The 17,552-nt window shown below is 33.6% G+C and overlaps 1 protein-coding gene, 2 long non-coding RNA genes and 6 other non-coding genes across 9 annotated transcripts; 8 read left to right on the top strand and 1 right to left on the bottom strand.

The window, feature by feature from the left end:
* Positions 1-381: 381 nt before the first annotated feature.
* On the top strand, positions 382-5,905 carry LOC147392127 (uncharacterized). The gene is made up of 2 exons (XR_015183259.1): positions 382-912; positions 5,384-5,905. It is a non-coding gene; the product is annotated as an uncharacterized LOC147392127 (long non-coding RNA).
* Positions 586-727, top strand: LOC147392133 (small nucleolar RNA snoR134). The gene has a single exon (XR_015170372.1). It is a non-coding gene; the product is annotated as a small nucleolar RNA snoR134 (small nucleolar RNA).
* On the top strand, positions 1,017-1,103 carry LOC147392132 (small nucleolar RNA U36a). The gene has a single exon (XR_015170376.1). It is a non-coding gene; the product is annotated as a small nucleolar RNA U36a (small nucleolar RNA).
* On the top strand, positions 1,298-1,390 carry LOC147392131 (small nucleolar RNA Z223). The gene has a single exon (XR_015170354.1). It is a non-coding gene; the product is annotated as a small nucleolar RNA Z223 (small nucleolar RNA).
* On the top strand, positions 1,550-1,665 carry LOC147392130 (small nucleolar RNA Z278). Its single transcript, XR_015170362.1, has one exon. It is a non-coding gene; the product is annotated as a small nucleolar RNA Z278 (small nucleolar RNA).
* LOC147392129 (small nucleolar RNA Z278) lies at positions 1,874-1,990 on the top strand. Its single transcript, XR_015170363.1, has one exon. It is a non-coding gene; the product is annotated as a small nucleolar RNA Z278 (small nucleolar RNA).
* Positions 2,161-2,269, top strand: LOC147392128 (small nucleolar RNA snoR97). Its single transcript, XR_015170350.1, has one exon. It is a non-coding gene; the product is annotated as a small nucleolar RNA snoR97 (small nucleolar RNA).
* A 4,762-nt stretch (positions 5,906-10,667) lies between the features above and the next one.
* Positions 10,668-17,302, top strand: LOC147392125 (cyclic nucleotide-gated ion channel 4-like). The gene is made up of 7 exons (XM_086458436.1): positions 10,668-11,250; positions 13,813-14,028; positions 14,140-14,450; positions 14,898-15,006; positions 15,248-15,488; positions 16,364-16,446; positions 16,707-17,302. Exons 1-7 carry the CDS (start codon positions 10,750-10,752, stop codon positions 17,220-17,222), a joined length of 1,977 nt encoding a protein of 658 aa, XP_086314562.1. The 5' UTR covers positions 10,668-10,749; the 3' UTR covers positions 17,223-17,302.
* On the bottom strand, positions 15,445-16,498 carry LOC147392126 (uncharacterized). The gene is made up of 2 exons (XR_015182789.1): positions 16,364-16,498; positions 15,445-15,488 (listed from the first exon to the last, which is right to left on the bottom strand). It is a non-coding gene; the product is annotated as an uncharacterized LOC147392126 (long non-coding RNA).
* Positions 17,303-17,552: the final 250 nt, after the last annotated feature.

Below are 17,552 nucleotides of genomic sequence, written 5' to 3'. Positions count from 1 at the left end.
GCTTATCGGTCCAAAATTGCCATTGAGCCAACCTCGAGGGGTTAAGTTATATGATTTTTTGTTAATAGGGTTTGATTGATCTATTATATGCACATGTTATTATATGTAAAATGAATTTCAAATTATTAGGTCGAAGCATATTATTTATAAAAAAAAATTTCTTTCTTCCAAAATCTAGCAATTTATATACTAAATTAATCTACAATTTAAAATTTGATACATGTTATAAAGCCCATAAATCAACTCAAGCCCGGTCCGAGGTTTCACCTACTTGGCCCGTTAGAAGTCAAGGGCTGATTTAAAGTAGTTGGTTACTTAGGGCTAAGTTAACCCCCACAGCCCATTATGATCCATAGAAAACCCTTCACAATGAAAGCGCGATCTGTGCGCGCAATCTAACGGCTACGAAGCTGTGAGAGAGGGTTTTAGGGTTTTTAGAGTCTATATAAAGAAAACCAATTCACCTCTTCTTTACATCGTTTACAATCTACCTTCAAAGCATTAGGGTTAGGGTTTCTGAGATATAGAGTTTATAGTTCTTTCTCCCTCAATTAGTCTTTCTTTGTTTCTTTGTAAGTTATGGTTTCGCACGTTGCACCCCGGGCTTCTCTGAAATCATGGATGAAGAAGAAAGCCCCAATGCTCGTGCTAAAGTGCGCCGTTCAGTGTTGCAGATCTGCTTTGATCTTTCCAACAGCTGATCTGTGTCAAAGCAACGGCTACAAACAAATTTCTTCCTTTCATAGACTTTTCGTTTTTGTCTCTGTTTGCCTCTCCACACCTTTAAGCTTTTCTCTGATTTAATAAACACTCAGAAGAGCTTAGTCATGGAGGCATATATTGAACTCGGCGGGGTTCACGTGGGGGCTTCACTTCTTCTAAATGTTTTGCCTCTAAAAACGTTCGCCATAGGTGAGATTTCTTATTGATATCTTAAAATCAATCGATCTATTTCTTTTTCTTAAATTTTTTATAGGGTTTTTATTTTTAGTTTTCATTTCTTAATTAATTAGAGATGGCGATGATTATATCTTATCCGCGCTTCTGAGAGAAATCTATGAAGCAAAAAAAAGATAAATGGTTGAATTTCTTGATATGAGCCAATGCTTCTTGTTTTAGAGTTAGACTTAGATCGTTTCGGACTTTTTCTTCAATGAAAAAGTGTCTTTTTTGTGGCCTAGAAGTTGTCGATCCTTTTTTGTGTGGGATCTACGTTTCTGTCTTAACATTGCTAGACCTCTTATAGTTGATAATATAGTTATGTTATATTGTTTAAATTTTTCGAGACTTTTATTTTAATCGGCAGTGATGATTATTATACAGCTTTTATGCCAGTTCTGCTTCTGATAATTCTTGATTGATAGAGCTGCTTTATATATCTGAGCCATTGTTTAATCGATTGATTTGTTAGAACACCATTGATTTATATGCAATAAAAGACGTCAGGTTTTTTGAGCTTTTTAAATTTATTATTCTGAATTCTGAATTCTGAAATGGGTGTTTGTTAAAAACCTTTAGGATTCTGGTGTTTTATGGGTGAGTATAGCAAGCCAAGGATGATTTATCCAGTTTTATGAGGTGTAGTTGTCTTCAAGACCCTGTTTACAGGGAGAACCTACTTGGAGCTGCTACATTCAAATATGAAATTATTGGATTTTCTGAGGCATTAGCTTATGTATCTGGTTTTAATACAAAAATACTTCTCTTAGGCTTTTCATGGGTACTTTGAATTGTGTTGTAGCAACCTCAACATTACTTGCTCCTATGCCCAAAAATTGTCGTATCTCTCAACACCCTGCTCTATTTCATTTTTTTTTTCTCAGGCATAAAATACTTGTTTCATGGTTTTTTAATTTTTGATTTTTGTTGAGCTTCCATTGATGATTATATCCATCTTATTTGAGGTGTGGTGAAACCAAGACCCTGTTTAACAGGGTGAACCTACTTGGGGAAGCTACATTTCATATGATATCAATGGATCTTCTGAGGACATGTCTTGATTATTTTTTGTATTTCATTTTTGTTGAATGGAAGTATGGTAGTGGTATTTTTTTTTTTTTTTTGGAGGAATCGTGTCTAGTTTGTTTGTTAAGACAAGTCATATTGAATACAAAACATATTATGTCTTGTAATTGAGTTTCACTATCCTCCAGCCTAGAATTTACAAAGTGGGCATGGAGGCTGAAGAACTCAGAAAGTGTGTGTTGTCTATCAGCTTCTTCTCTTTGAATCTTACACGAGTTTGGAGTTAAATAACAGCACTACATTTCTTTTAGATCTTAATTTGCATTAACGTTTTTAGTTGTTGGTTGAGGTTAGGAACATGGCAGTAGTATCTCATGTATGCTGTTAATTGGTTTTCAGAATCACATGATGTTGTGTTTTAGTTAGATATGTTGTGTTTTAGTTGAACGATTAGCTTTTTTTAATGGGTAATTGGTTTTAATTTCTAATCATAGACTATGATATTGTGGTCCTCTCGACTTTCATCGACAAACATATAATTCAATTGTGAAGGGTTGAATTTTTGGTGTTTAATGGAAATTTCACTTATTTTGAACATGTCAAGTTCTCTTCACTATTTTTTACCATTTTTTGTTTTTTATATCTGGGGATAATGTAGTACATTGATTGAAGAATCAAGAGGCTTAAAGATTTATTTTGTGCAATAATGTCCCATGATTTTGGAATCATAGATTTGAGTTTAGCCTGATGCAAAGGATTTTCTCTTGAAAAATATCAAATAAGCAATATATCCAAAAGAATAAAAATCTCAATAATTCAAATTTAAACCAAATAAAATTAAGGGAAAATTATGAAAATAGTCAAATAAAAAATTATTTAAAAATATATATATATAATTTATTGAAAATTATAAATAGGATAATAAATTGGCCATTAAACTGTCCGCCTCTCTCTCTCTCCAATTTTAAAAAAATAATGGCCATTAAATGGTCAGCCTCTTCTCTCTAATTAAAAAAAATAGTAACCACTAAATTGGCGATCTCTTCTTCTTCATCAAGTCAAGTTAAGCAAAAGAATTCTTCTTCTTCATCAAGTCAAGTTAAGCAAAAGAATAAAAAAATCGCATCTTCATTCCCTTCTCTTCTTCTTCATCAAGTTAAGTTAAAATTGAAAATTTTTAATTTTGTAAAAACATCAAGATCTCGATTTTTTATAAAACATTAAGATTTTGATCTTATGATCTTAATTTATTTTATAAACATCAAGATCTTAAGATCTAGATCTTTTTTATAAAATATATTAAGATCTTAAGATGTTGATTTCATGAACTTAAGATCTCTTAAGATTGATCAAAAGATTGTATAATCAAGATCTTGATGCTTATAAAATAAATGAAGATCATAAGATCAGGATCTTAATGTTTTATAAGAAATTAAGAACCTAAGATGTTGATTTCATGATTTTAAGAACAAGATCTTGATGTTTTTTATATATATATTTGAAAAAAAAATATCAACTTGATGAAGAGGCGATTTATTTGTTCTTTTGTTTAAAAAAAAAAAATTAAAGAAGAGAAGGGAAGATGCTGATCATTTAATGGTTGATTTTTTAAAAAAAAATTGGAGAGAGAGAAGAGGTCGGTTAATGGCCGATTTATTATTTTATTTATAATTTTTAATAAATTATATTTTTTTTAGGGAATAATTTTTTTATTTGATTTTTTTTTCATAATTTTCCCTTAAATCAACAATACCAGTTATTTTGGGAGTTTTACCTTTAATATACCCAATATTTATTTGGACAGAGTTTCTTCTGAAGATCTTTATAGTATTTATAAATTATTTTTTTTAAGGAATAATTTTTTTTTCATAATTTTCCCTAAAATCAACAATGCGAGTTATTTTGGGAGTTTTACCTTTAATATACCCAATATTTATTTGGACAGAATTTCTTCTGAAGATCTTTATTGTTTTTTTCTAGGGCTTTACAAGGCCCAACCTTAATATACTACCCTCTGAACCACACAATAGGTTCTCTGAATTTCTTTTCATATCTTAGTTTATTTGGTGCCTAAATGTATCACCCTTGGATTTTCTACTACAATGGATGAATTAATCTAAGCATCCACTTCATTATTATGTATCTTGAATTCATTAAATTCCACTTCTCTGATTGTTAATTATTGAGTGAATTTTTGTTGTTGAATTAATTGGTGTAAGACGAAAATCCAAAATTTGTACCCCACTACATGTAAACAAGGGAGAAATTCAATCTTATACATGCATGTGCGTCTATTCTACAGAAATATAGAACCATTCCCAAATTGATAGATGGGTTTTCCCCTTCTTGGGGTTACTAACGATGAACACAAACACATCCCATCATCTTCCACTTTTACTTAGTTGGTCGATTTTTGTAGGCTCCTCTCCCCTACATTGATTTCCCTGTCCAATCTCATCTCCCGCCTGTTCTTCCCTTCATGCACTAATTACATACAGTACTGTTACCCAATTGGAAATCCTAATGCGATTCCCCACCATTCCCTAACCAAAAACAAACCGTTATCTAGTCAAAAAACTAATGGAGTACAACTTGTGAATGTTAACATTGGCACCATTAGTAAGGCACTTTAATGTATTAAGCTACTAAGGATTTGAGCGCTATTATGGAAGGTAGCATAGAGTCAAATATGCTACCTTCCTGTAAAAAATATCTTCCCATATATGCAACTTAAGTAGGCAAGCCATAGTATTACTTGTTTAATTGCTTAAAAGAAAACCTAGTGCATGCATTTTAATTTGCGCGAGTCTTTTTATCTCATAAAAAATATCCATGGCATTAAGTAAATTGGGAGATTTGGTGCGAATGTAATCTATATTCCTTCTTCACATGTACAACCAGAGATCTTTCTCTTTGGGTGTCAACCACATCATCACTGCATACGTTTAGTGTGTCAATTTATCGTTAGTCATTTTGTTCATCTCTATTTGACATGATTAAAGTTATAGAATTTCTAGACCTTGTTCAAGATAAACCAATGTATAATTGATAACTTAGTCATTTAACAAAACAAAAAAAAAAAAACCGTTTCTCTTATCACAGAAGGCCTAATGAGTGGTGTCAACATGTTAGTTTTGGTTCAGTTTCGTATAAACCCAAAATCAAAACCTAGATTAAATATTGATTTCAATTCTTATCGATTCCAATCGTCGGTATGGGATACATGGAAACAAAATCTCTTCCCACAAGTATCCTAACCCACTCAATAATTGATACCAATCATATGTTTTTCAAGCAAATCAAATTCTTCATGAAGATAACCTTTGGAGTTATGATCGAGATTTTTTCTTTTTATTGAGGTTGGGAATGAATATTTGTTCTCATAAGTAAAACAAATCTATTATTGTGTCTACTTCAGGTACCCGTTGATGGATTTCTGAGATGACTAAATCCAATGAAAACTAACTAAATCCGATCCATTGACACCCTTAAGCCTATCCAGCAGAAGAAATGGACTGAAAGGGAGAGTTACTTGTTGAGTGGCTAGCGGGAGCTGCCCTTTACCCGTCTCTTTGATTTACAAACGAACAAAACGAGGGAAGCTGCAACGAAGCTCAGTGGCACATGGCCAGATGGCCCACATTATTCCTACTCATGACGCATGTGTACCACGATCTCACTTCTTTCTTTGGATATCCGTCCTAATTCCAAATGTGCCCTTAGGGGTGGCAATCAAGCCACAATCCAACGACGTGAAATTAGTGGGTTTGAATCTTAATAGTATTTATCCGTCTAAGACCATTATTAAATTAGTTAGGTCTGAGTTAGGGATATCAATTTGTTTTGACACATTGGGTTAGGTACCTATTTATAAATGGGTTGGATTTGGGTTTAAGTTTTTGATACGATTATTAAATAAGTCGGGTTTGAGTTTGATAAATTTTCTTAATACCCTTATTTCAACACCAACATAACTTGTAATAGTGACAAAATACTCTAATTTTCTTTTTTTTTTTCCTTTTGAAAAAAGTGGTAATTAATTCTTGATTCTTTTATTCAATGATTTAGTCCAAACTTATTAATAAATTATTGAAAAATACACTTTTATATCTTTACTATTATAATGAAAGAAGGTGGAGTAGAAGTGGTTCGCCCCCCCTCCCTCCTCTCCTAAAATAATATAATTAGATTCATTTTCATCAAACACTAAGAAAATTACAATCCAACGATAAATTGACATGAGTTAGTTTTCAAAATATTCTTTTTTTACTATGTAATCTTTAAAACCACCATTTCCTTAATGTTTTAAGTTATAAATAAGCTCTTTATATACATGTGCAGTTACGCATGTCCCTTCTAATTAATGTCGAACTCAACATTTTCTAAATGGCCCCTATATAAGAAATTGGGTGACTTTATCATTCAACTTTAATGGTGACTTTAAAGGTATTGGATTTGGTAATTTTACCTTTACATTATTGGGTTATTTATTGATCTTGATCATTTTTTGTTAAATGATTATATATATAATTTGATAAAACTAGTTTTTCTTTGGATTATAGTTCTAACAAGAGAGTACCTGAATACTACATGATTATTTGTTGATTTTGATTATTTTTTTTATAATGATGATATATAATTAATCAAACTAATTTTGCTTTAATCTATATATAATTGTAAGAAGTGTAGCTGAATATTATTTGATTATTATTGGCCCAGGTGATTGTCAATTTGTTGATGCAATATACTTTTAAAGGTATTGTATCAAATATTTTATGTTAATGGGAATAGCAAATTACGTTTATCATTATTGAATTTTCGATACCAATTATTTAATTATATTATTATTTTAAACATTCTGCCCCATTGCCGATAACATTATGAGGACAAGAATAGATGTTGGGACTCAAGACATGTCTCTTAAGATCGTACGGATCCAATCTCATCTTACCCACTGTGGAACATTTTCTAAAACAAGCGATATACATTAATTCATTTCCAGTTTTACCCTTGGTGCAAATGTTTGATCATTTGGAGAGGGTTCCAGATACTGATATTTACCCTAGATTAAGTGGTACACATAGCTAGCCTCTCAAAAGTGCTATTAAAAAGCATCTATGGTTTTGCACTCCTCCATGTCAGTTCAGTGTCATAGGAAGTCACGCCAGCATTATTCATAAAATATTAGTGTGTATTTTGTTAGGAGTCGCTAAAATCAATTGACTACCAGACGTGACAAGTTTGAGAATCGTATATCTACGCTCCTTGCGATACACGGTTCCCTCAAGATACATAATTTTATGAGGAACTGCAGCCATATATATCGAGGAGCACAAATTTATAATTGTCGAACTTGTCACGTCAAGATAGTCGATTGAGTTTGCCACATGGGTAGTCAGATTATCACGATTCTTTTGTTAGAGTTGTGATAATTGGAGAGCTAAAAGATATGCTGTCTGTACGTGAATGATATGGCAAGTGCACGGAATCATAGATCTTTTTCTTTGGGATACACAAAGAAAAAAGTCTACAGTTATGTGCATGTGCCCTTGTCACGTCAACCGCATCATCGTATGTTTTAGCATGTCAATTTATCATTAGTCATTTTGTTATTATTTGCATATCTATTTGACATGATTAAATTGACAACTGATTGTCATTTTTCAAATAAAAAATACCCGTTTCTCTTATTACACTTATTACAGAAGGCCTAATTAGGGGTGTCAACATGTTAGTTTTGGTTCGGTCTCATAAAAACCCAAAATCAAAACCAAGATTAAATATTGGTTTCAATTCTTTTCGAATCCAATCGTGGATATGGGACACATGGAAACAAAACTCTTCATACAAATATCGTGACCCACCCAATAATTGATAGCAATCATAGATTTTTCCTTGCACGATAGTTGATACTAATCATAAATTTTTCAAGAAAATCAAATTTTTTCATGAAGATAACCTTGGGAATTATGATTGAGATATTTTTTTCTTGTGATTGGGAATGAATATTTCAATAGATTATTTATTGACCTCATAAATAAGTTACAAGTAAAACAAATCTTTTACTGTGTCTTGTTCAGGTACTCTTGGATGGATTTCTGAGATGACTATCCAAAATCCAATGAAAAATAACTAAATCTGATTCATTAGCACGCTTAAGCCTATCTAGCAGAAGAAATGGACAAAAAGGGAGAGTTATTTGTTGAGTAGCTAGAGGCAGCTGCCCTTTTCACGTCTCCTTTGTAATTTTGTGATAGATATGCAAAAGAACAAAACGAGGGAAGCTGCAAAGAAGCTCGCAGTAACACAAACATGGCCCACCTTAAAACATTATTCCGAATCAGGACGCGCGTGTACGACTATCTCATTTCTTCCTTCGGATACCAATCCTAATTCCAAATGTGGCCCTCTGGCTTGTTTACGGTAACAATGGTAACAAAATTCTCTGATTTTTAATTTTTGAGAAGTGGTGATTAATTCTCAATTCTTTTATTCAATGATTTAGTCCAGATTTTTTTTTGTAAATATTTGAAAATTACACTTTTATATCTTTACTATTATAATGAAAGAAGTCGGAGTAGAAGTGGTTCGACACCAAAATTTGGATATTATATATAATACACTTTTATATCTTTACTATTATAATGAAAGAAGTCTAAGTAGAAGTGGTTGGACATAAACCAAGACAATTGCAATCGAACAATAAATTTATGTTGGTTAGTTTTCAAAATCATAAAAATATCATTTTTCAATGTAATCTTTAAAATCACTCTTTAATTCATATTTTAAATTATAAATAAGCCCTTCAAATATACATGTGTGTTTGCACATGTCCCTTCTAGTTATGTTTAATATAATTTTCTAATTTTATTCAATATTATGTTTGATATATGAAATATACATTTTTTTTTTATCTTATCCATAAGTAAGAGCATGTCTTTATCTTTTTTAATTTCCCAATTTTTTCCTTGACTTTGTCAACTTTTGCCCCCCTCCCCTCCCCTTTCGATTTTTTTCCCAGAGTAATAATTATGATGCAAACCCTAGTAGTGTGATGTGATACATCAAATCTTTGTTATAAAGATTAGGTTGGATTACTTAAGGTGTGCGCAAAATGTAGAGTATTATTCCCACTAACCCCTCGCTTGCTTGGTTAAGGAAAAGATGGATTAAGTAGGACTAGCATAGAATACATGAGTTGATAATGAGAAAAGTCTAGAATTTGGGTTTTCTCTTTGTAGATGATGCAAAGTAAATGGGGACCTAAAGAGGAGGAGAGTTTGGAAGTCACTTCACCTTCATTTTTCTTATAAATAAGGCAAAATAATCATGTTTGAAAGGGTACTCAATCTTTTTTTTTTTTTTAAAGTACCATCACCACTGCTCTCTCATAGGGCTCTCTTACTGGGCTGTCACTTTTCTTACCCTATTCTATTTCTCTCAAAAGGGATTTTCTATTTCTCTCACTCTTTCATGTATTGTAGATCTTGAAATAACTTCAAGAATAGTGGAATCTATCTTTAAAGAACAAGGACATAATTTAGATTTTGGATGAACTTCGTGAACAAATATTTTGTATTGTACTCTTTCTTTTTTCTCCTTCTTAATCTTACACAATGTCATGACCATAAGAACTCGCTGAAGGCGGCATGCTACATTCAGAGTACATCGAACCTCAAACTATATTCATAATCACTCAAAAGGAAAAATTATGAAAACAATAAAAAATTGATGTAATACTAACACCAAACGACCATGAAACATGGTTTAAGTTGTGATGGGACTACTTTAAGTGCTTTGACACGTGACGTATGCAAAGACCTTATCCTCTGTGTATATAAACAAACTTGGGCATCAAAACTCTTCATTGTTTATTGGATAAATTTTCTTATTAAGATTATGTAATTGTATAATGAAGTATCAATAGATTAATTTCCTTTCTTTTACAATACTTCACATTTTTAGAATTTTATCTTAGCTAAGTGGTATGACCTTGTCGAAGTTGTTTCCAAGGTCTTAGGTTCAAACCCCTTGAACCCCTTCTTATATACTAATTTACTAATTGTTAACCATTAACCCCACCTAGCAAAAAGAAGAAGAAAAAAAGTGAGAAGATCAATAGATTAGTAAGCGAGGAAACAAGTTGTTGTTGGGTTTAAGTATGCATCAAGAATGAGATAGAAATAATTTTAAAAAAATCACATAAATTTTATGTCAAAAATGTCCAGGCAAAGAAAAAAAGAGAAAAATACAATGAGATTACAAGACGAAATAAACTCTCTTTTTATTTTTCCCAAAAGTAATATTCAAACTAAGTGCCTTCTTACCTCATAAAACTTCCAAAAGAATTGCTTCTCTGTTTTGGATTAATGAAAATCACGTTTGAGAGCTTGCAAATGGAGCTTGACTATAGGTCAGATATCCTTAATCCTAGTATCGAATGACAAAATGGGAGAAATTTTAATATTTTTGTTATGGACTATTCTAATCTTCAACATATGACTTAGAATGGTGAAAACGAAGAAGTTTCCTTAAAAGAAGGTAAAAATTTGTCATTTCTGAGACACCCAAGGGGGAAGTGAACCACAGTATAAGGGCATATTAATAATTGCATAATATTGTTGTCCACTTCTACTTCCAAGCTCCACCTCTCAAATTATTTTGTCAATATTCTTGACCATGTTGAAACCAATCTTTCTGACGTCACTATTATTCCCTTAAAATCATCTGACACACAACCTCTTTCTACCAAACACTCCTTTCTCTTTCTCTACCTCTCCAAGCATGTCAAGTGAAGAAGAAGAAGAAGCCTCACATGCTTCACACATGCATGAGGACGACGAAGAAGAGGATGAGAGGTTTGGTGGACGTAAACACACGTATGGCACGTGGGGATCTTGTAGGGGAAGTTGGTACCTCGGGCGGGTCTTGGATCCTAGAACGAATTGGGTACAAGAGTGGAACCGAATCTTCTTACTTGTATGTGCAGCTGGTCTCTTCGTCGATCCTCTCTTCTTCTACGCCCTCTCGATAAGTGACACATGTATGTGCCTCTTTGTTGATGGGTGGTTTGCCATGACTATTACGGTGGTACGGTGCCTGACTGATGTCTTGCACTTGTGGAACATGTGGTTGCGGTTCAAGATTGCAAAGCCATATCATGGGAGGTGGGGTGTAGAGGTAGACAAGCTCCATAATACGAGTGGTACATCGGTTGCTCTTCGATACTTGAAATCTAAGAAGGGTTTCTTCTTTGATCTCTTTGTCATTCTCCCTATGCCCCAGGTTAGATTACTTAAACTACTTCACTCATCATCATCACCATGTGATGATCATCAGTATCAAAATCATCAGAAAACTATTTTCTTTTCTTTTTTCTTTTTTTTTTTTTTTTTTTGAGAGGGAAAATTTAAATGGAGCTAAGAGTCATTAATGATATTTGTTTCATATTTTGTATGCTAGTGTTGGAAAGCTTGACAACTGCATTTGATGAGTTGTTTTAAGTTTTTACTCAGCTTAGGAGTGCAGGTCCTGTACTCCCTGGAGTTTGTTTGCGATTGCAACCTAATAAGGGTTCTCCTTTGTGTGTGACACATGGCTGGCTCTTTCATGGCCTAATCTTTGTAGTTTTACTGAGAGAGTGATACTAATAAGTAGTAACCCCACTAAAATAACTACTTATAATTTTACCATTCATGAAGCTTCTTATATATATTCTCTAAAATTTACAAATAGGATTTGATTATGGGTTTTATGAAAGGCCCTTTGTATGTATTCCAAACCCAATATGGGTAAAAATGCATGATTCCAAGGAATAAAAATCACTAATCAAGCTGATTTTTCTGGCCTTTTAGATAGGCATGCATACCATGAAAATAAAAATTTGCTCACAAAAATCTGGGATCACAAATCACATGTACCCACGTGTATTGAATGACATTTTTAATTTATAAAAGTACTCTTATTATTGATTACCAAACTACCCTTATATACTTGACGTGACAAGCAATGAGGAATCTGAGTAAAAATTTTGTGAAGTAAAAAACTGATTCTGCATAGGATACCTGAAATAGGATAGCAACCCAACTGTTTCATTTTTATTAATAGAGATATTTCCCGGTAAACCTAATTGTTGCATTTTTATTACAAAAACTCTCGTGGAGTTTTGACTGCCGTCCACAGAAACCGTACTTTATCATGTTTGTAGCAGTGATCTAAGTCATAAAAGTCAAATTACTGGGATTAATTTGTTATTTAAGATACCTTGGAGTGGATCCTAACCACATCAATATTTGACATTCAAAAACATAATCTGATTCCACGGGGTTGTAAAGAACAAAATTCTAAGAACTGTGGAGAAAAAAAAATTTTAATTAATTTTTACCGTTGAATATTAATTTTAAATTTGTGTCTTTGGTAGCCATCTATTTTTAATACCTTTAGACAAGCTAATTTTTTTTTTTTTTTTTTTTAATTCTTTTCTTTTGGATCTATGTTTTTCCACGAAATCTAGAAGACTGTTATATTGTATTGCCAATTTGATAATCCATGAAGGCCCAACGACCCTTAGTAAGATTTAAAATCTTACTACGTTAGTCTTGCTAACCTGATTCATAAAGTGGGGAGTTTTTGTAATAAAATTGCAACAGACAGGTCTGCCCGTTTAAATCTCTCTTCTTAATATGTATCAACGTTGAAGGAGGTTCTTCTGCAGTTGCACTAAGAGTTTCCAACTCTTCAACAATCATCCACTTAAAAGAAAAATGCATCATGGCTTGCTTTACTCAACATGTCTGTTAGAAAAAGATGTTTATGAAATCTTAGTTTTCTTGGTAGATTCCCTCTCCCAAAGATATAAAACAATTTAAATTACATAAATATAAGGGTAAATTCCCAAATAATTACAGAAGTTTTTGGTATTCTGAAATTTTGCTAATGTTGATACAATTACCAAGAAATGTTGACAAAATATCATCAAATTGTCAACATGGCAACTTTGTCAACATTAACAATATTTCAGAAATACCGAAAACTTTTGTAATTATTTGAGAATTTACTCCAAATATATCAACAAAACTTGAAATAACAATTTGGTTGCATGGATCTAATGGTTTAATGTAAATTTTCATACATTGTGTGATTTTTTCGACATTCAAAATCAAAATCAAACGGATCTTGAAATAATGCAACAATCTAATCAAAAACAGAAATAAAAATATAACATAAAAACATACTTTGCACTATCGATAATTTTTTCCGTCATCTTTCTCAATCTCCAACAAACGCGTCCATATTATTATCCCAAGCTTCTCGATGGCTTGATGTTCTCTTGACTCACCTGCTCTCTCTCTTCTCCCTTACTTACAAAAATCATGTATTCTTGATGTGGATGAATGATCCAATTAAAAATCTGTTTATAAGGTGGAGAGTGGCTAAGAGTTTATGTTCCAATTTGGTTTTTTAATCTATTAAAGAAATTACAAATAATAGAACTACTTATTTCCCCTATCAACTTGTACTGGAATTTTCATTTGGATTCGAATTTTGAAGAATCCAAGTTTTTTTAGAAATCCAATCATGTGGGCCACATAATGAAAAATCTTAGATTTGCATCAAAATGATTTTTGGTACATGGGCCATCAATAGTTGAGACAATAGTTCACGGAGTCAATGAACCCAAAAGGTATTTGACATGGCACTAAGGGCAAAGACACAGGCTACAATTGGTTTAGGAGTTACTCGAGGAGTCGATTCTAGAATTCGACTGATTCAAATTGAGTCTCCATGGGTTACATAGATTTATAATACATTCTACTTGACTTTTATTAAACAATGCTTCTATTGCAGATTATGTTATGGGTAGCAATCCCTTCTCTATTGAATAAAGGGTCGACGACGGTGATAATGACAGTGTTCTTGGTCATGTTCTTGTTCCAATATCTCCCGAAGATATATCACTCAGTCTGCTTCCTACGCCGCTTGCAAAATCTCTCGGGATACATTTTTGGGACTGTTTGGTGGGGGATTGCACTCAACATGATCGCTTACTTTGTTGCCGCTCACGTAAGTATTCCTCCTTTCAGTAGCTCAAGTTTATTTGAAAATCCATCGAATCAAGTCAACTTGTGGAGTACTTTTTCATGAGCTACACCTAACTTGATTCACTCATGACAGGCAGCCGGTGCATGTTGGTACTTGCTAGGAATCCAGAGGGCTTCAAAGTGTCTAAAAGAGCAATGTAGAGGCATACCGGGCTGTGGGCTAAGGACCTTAACATGTGAAGAGCCTATTTACTATGGTACAAACTTTGTTAGGCAAAGAGAAAGATTGGAGTGGGGAGAGAACAGACATGTAAGGTTTATGTGTATTGCTAGTGCCGATAATTTCAATTATGGAGCTTATAAATGGACGGTCCCTCTAGTAACAAACGAAAGTCGTTTGGAGAAAATACTCTTTCCCATATTTTGGGGCCTAATGACTCTAAGGTAACAATCCATCTCCTTTAATCACTTCTACATTCATGGGTTGGGTTCATTTTTGGATTTGATACATGGGCTTAGATCGTGTTTTCTTGGTGCCTACGCTACCGGTTAGCAACAAGCAATGTCCTTACGCTACATGAAAATTGGAAAATTCGATAGAAAAAATTGACGGGCCAAGGCCTACGAATTTTAGAAACTGAATTTTGACAGTCTAAGACCGTCGAAATTCTTGATGTTCCCAGGTTTGACAGCTTAGAGCTGTCGAATTTCTCCCATCCTTCATTAATTTGACTGTTTCGACCTGTCAAAAAAAAAAAATTTTGACAATGAAAAATTCGACGCCAATTTGATCCCTTGGTCCGTCGAATTTTATGAAATTTGACAACCCAAGGCCATCAAATTTGGGCTTTTTTCACATTGTGTTAACCATGTTTGATATGTTGTGATCAGCACGTTTGGGAACCTTGAAAGCACTACAGAATGGCTAGAAGTGGTTTTCAACATCATCATTCTAACCAGTGGACTCATTTTGGTAACGATGTTGATTGGAAACATCAAGGTAAGGGAACCCAAATTATGAATTTCATTCTATAAATTAGTTCCCAATATGTGGCTGCTTGATTTTGTGATCATGATTAACAGTTTTGGTCACTTTATACGTGGTCTTTTTATTAACCTTTTAAGGCCATTATTCATGTTGAGTACTTTACATCTTAATATTACCCATGAATCATATACTAAGTGATGTAGGAATCTCAACCCAACATAAAAAAAAATGTAATTTGTTTAATGTGGGATAGGTATTCTTGCATGCAACTACATCAAAGAAACAAACGATGCAACTAAAGATGAGGAACCTGGAGTGGTGGATGAGACGGAGACATCTGCCTCAAGGTTTCAGGCAAAGAGTGCGTCAGTACGAGCGTCAACGATGGGCAGCCATGCGAGGGGTGGACGAATGTGAAATGATCCATAACCTCCCGGAGGGTCTTAGGAGGGACATCAAATACCATCTCTGTTTAGACCTAGTGAGACAGGTACCTTAATGGGCCGGGCTTTTAAAGGCCCATTTCTATCCAAGCTCAAAAATCCCATACTAAGGTTTCAAAACTCGGTTGGACATCTCGTCTTGTCCGTGGAAGAGACCGAGTTGTTTCAGATGAGACAACTCATCTTATATGAGACAATCTATTTAACTCTGTTTATAATGATTGATTTACATATATTTAAATTTAAATAATTATAAATTTTTAATGAAATAAGATAGAGTAGAAAATGTTTAGTTATAAAATATTATTTTAATTGTATAATAAATATTTAAATTCTGAAAAAAAAATTAATCAAAATCTATAAAATCCCAATTGACTCGGCCAAGTTTTATTGACTAGGATGAGATTTTCAAAATATCATCCGAGACATTTATCTCTCGAGATGATGTGAATGTTGAGACACAGTGTATATCTATATCGTTGCTGAATGAGACAGAGATGACTCGGACGAGTCATCTAAATCTGTGTGTGGCCCATTAAGCTACCTATGTCTAAGTTTGGCCCGGCCTGGTTCACAAGTCTTGAAGCCTGTATACGGGATGGGGGGATTATATTTTTCTCATATATGTATAAATACAATTATCAGGCCTGAACTTCTAACGGGCCTATTTTCCATGCCCAATCCTGGCTTTAAACATGAATTGGCCTAGCCTGATTCAATTACCAAATGGGCCTAACAATTCTATCCACATCTGTCCATGAAGGAATGGGCTGGACTAAGGACTGGCCCATTGACTGCCCAAAACTCTTTTCACCATTTTTTTATTTTTAAATTTTCTATGAGATCTCCTGTTCTCATGGGCTTACGAAAATGTCAACTTTGTGAATGATTTCATAGCTAATTATCTTAATGGTGTTTCTAGGTACCTCTGTTTCAACACATGGATGACTTGGTCCTAGAAAATATTTGTGACCGAGTGAAGTCCCTCATATTCCCCAAGGGAGAAACGGTGAGTTTAAATCACAAATCAAAGAATTTTTTTTTTTTTTTTTAAAGAAGATCCATAGCCCCCTGATACCATGTTGAGAAAATGATTATTGGATTATTAAGTCTAACTAATTTAATATTTATCCTAATCTTCACGATAAGATGATCGATCTGATGTATCTAGATCGAATTTCGCCGAAAAGGAAAGAAAAAACTTGGTTGATCAATCCCCAACAAAAGTGACTCATTTTGCTTCTAACTATTTTGTGTTTCTTCATGTAGATAACTAGAGAAGGTGATCCAGTTCAGAGAATGTTGTTTGTTGTAAGAGGACATCTACAAAGTAGCCAAGAACTACGAGACGGGGTAAAGAGTTGCTGTATGTTGGGTCCAGGGAACTTCAGTGGAGACGAGCTTCTATCATGGTGCCTTAGACGACCATTTGTGGAACGATTACCTCCGTCATCATCAACATTAGTGACACTTGAAACCACAGAGGCATTTGGACTAGAAGCGGATGATGTGAAGTATGTGACCCAACATTTCCGTTACACATTTGTTAATGAAAAAGTTAAGAGGAGCGCAAGATATTACTCACCTGGATGGAGAACTTGGGCAGCTGTGGCGATTCAATTAGCTTGGAGGAGGTATAGACATCGATTAACGTTGACATCGTTATCATTTATACGACCTCGAAGGCCTTTGTCGCGTTGTTCCTCACTAGGAGAAGATAGACTCCGGCTCTATACTGCTCTATTGACCTCACCAAAGCCTGATCAAAATGATTTCGCCTTGTAAAGGGAATTCAAACTTGTTTTAATCTTTTGCTTTTTAATGAATGAAGAATAATATCTATACTTCATATAGATAGATATTAAGGATGAGTTGGCAATTTCATTTGATTAAGTTCATAGAATTTTATTGTGCTAAAATGTTGCAAAAATGAATCAAATTTAAGATAATTAGTTCAGTTCTTTATGTACAGAAGCCAATGGCCTAGGTCCCACACTCCCGAGTCCACGCCTAACCATGAATTGGGCCTGAAGTAGAAATTTATTGGGAATTCTTGGATGATTTTACATTCACTTTGATAGAATATTTATAGAGATTACATCATGCCAAGATGTG

This window comes from Akebia trifoliata, chromosome 11 (assembly GCF_017979445.1).
Source record: "Akebia trifoliata isolate Shusen 1 chromosome 11, ASM1797944v1, whole genome shotgun sequence".
NCBI classification, from domain to species: Eukaryota; Viridiplantae; Streptophyta; class Magnoliopsida; order Ranunculales; family Lardizabalaceae; genus Akebia; species Akebia trifoliata.
This window is presented reverse-complemented; position numbering and strand designations above follow the sequence as displayed.

Coding starts and splice junctions, on each gene's coding strand:
- LOC147392125 (XM_086458436.1), top strand. CDS start 10,750: ATGTCAAGTGAAGAAGAAGAAGAAGCCTCACATGCTTCACACATGCAT. Junction 14,451..14,897: donor TGGGGCCTAATGACTCTAAG/GTAACAATCCAT, acceptor TGTTGTGATCAG/CACGTTTGGGAACCTTGAAA. Junction 15,007..15,247: donor TGTTGATTGGAAACATCAAG/GTAAGGGAACCC, acceptor AATGTGGGATAG/GTATTCTTGCATGCAACTAC.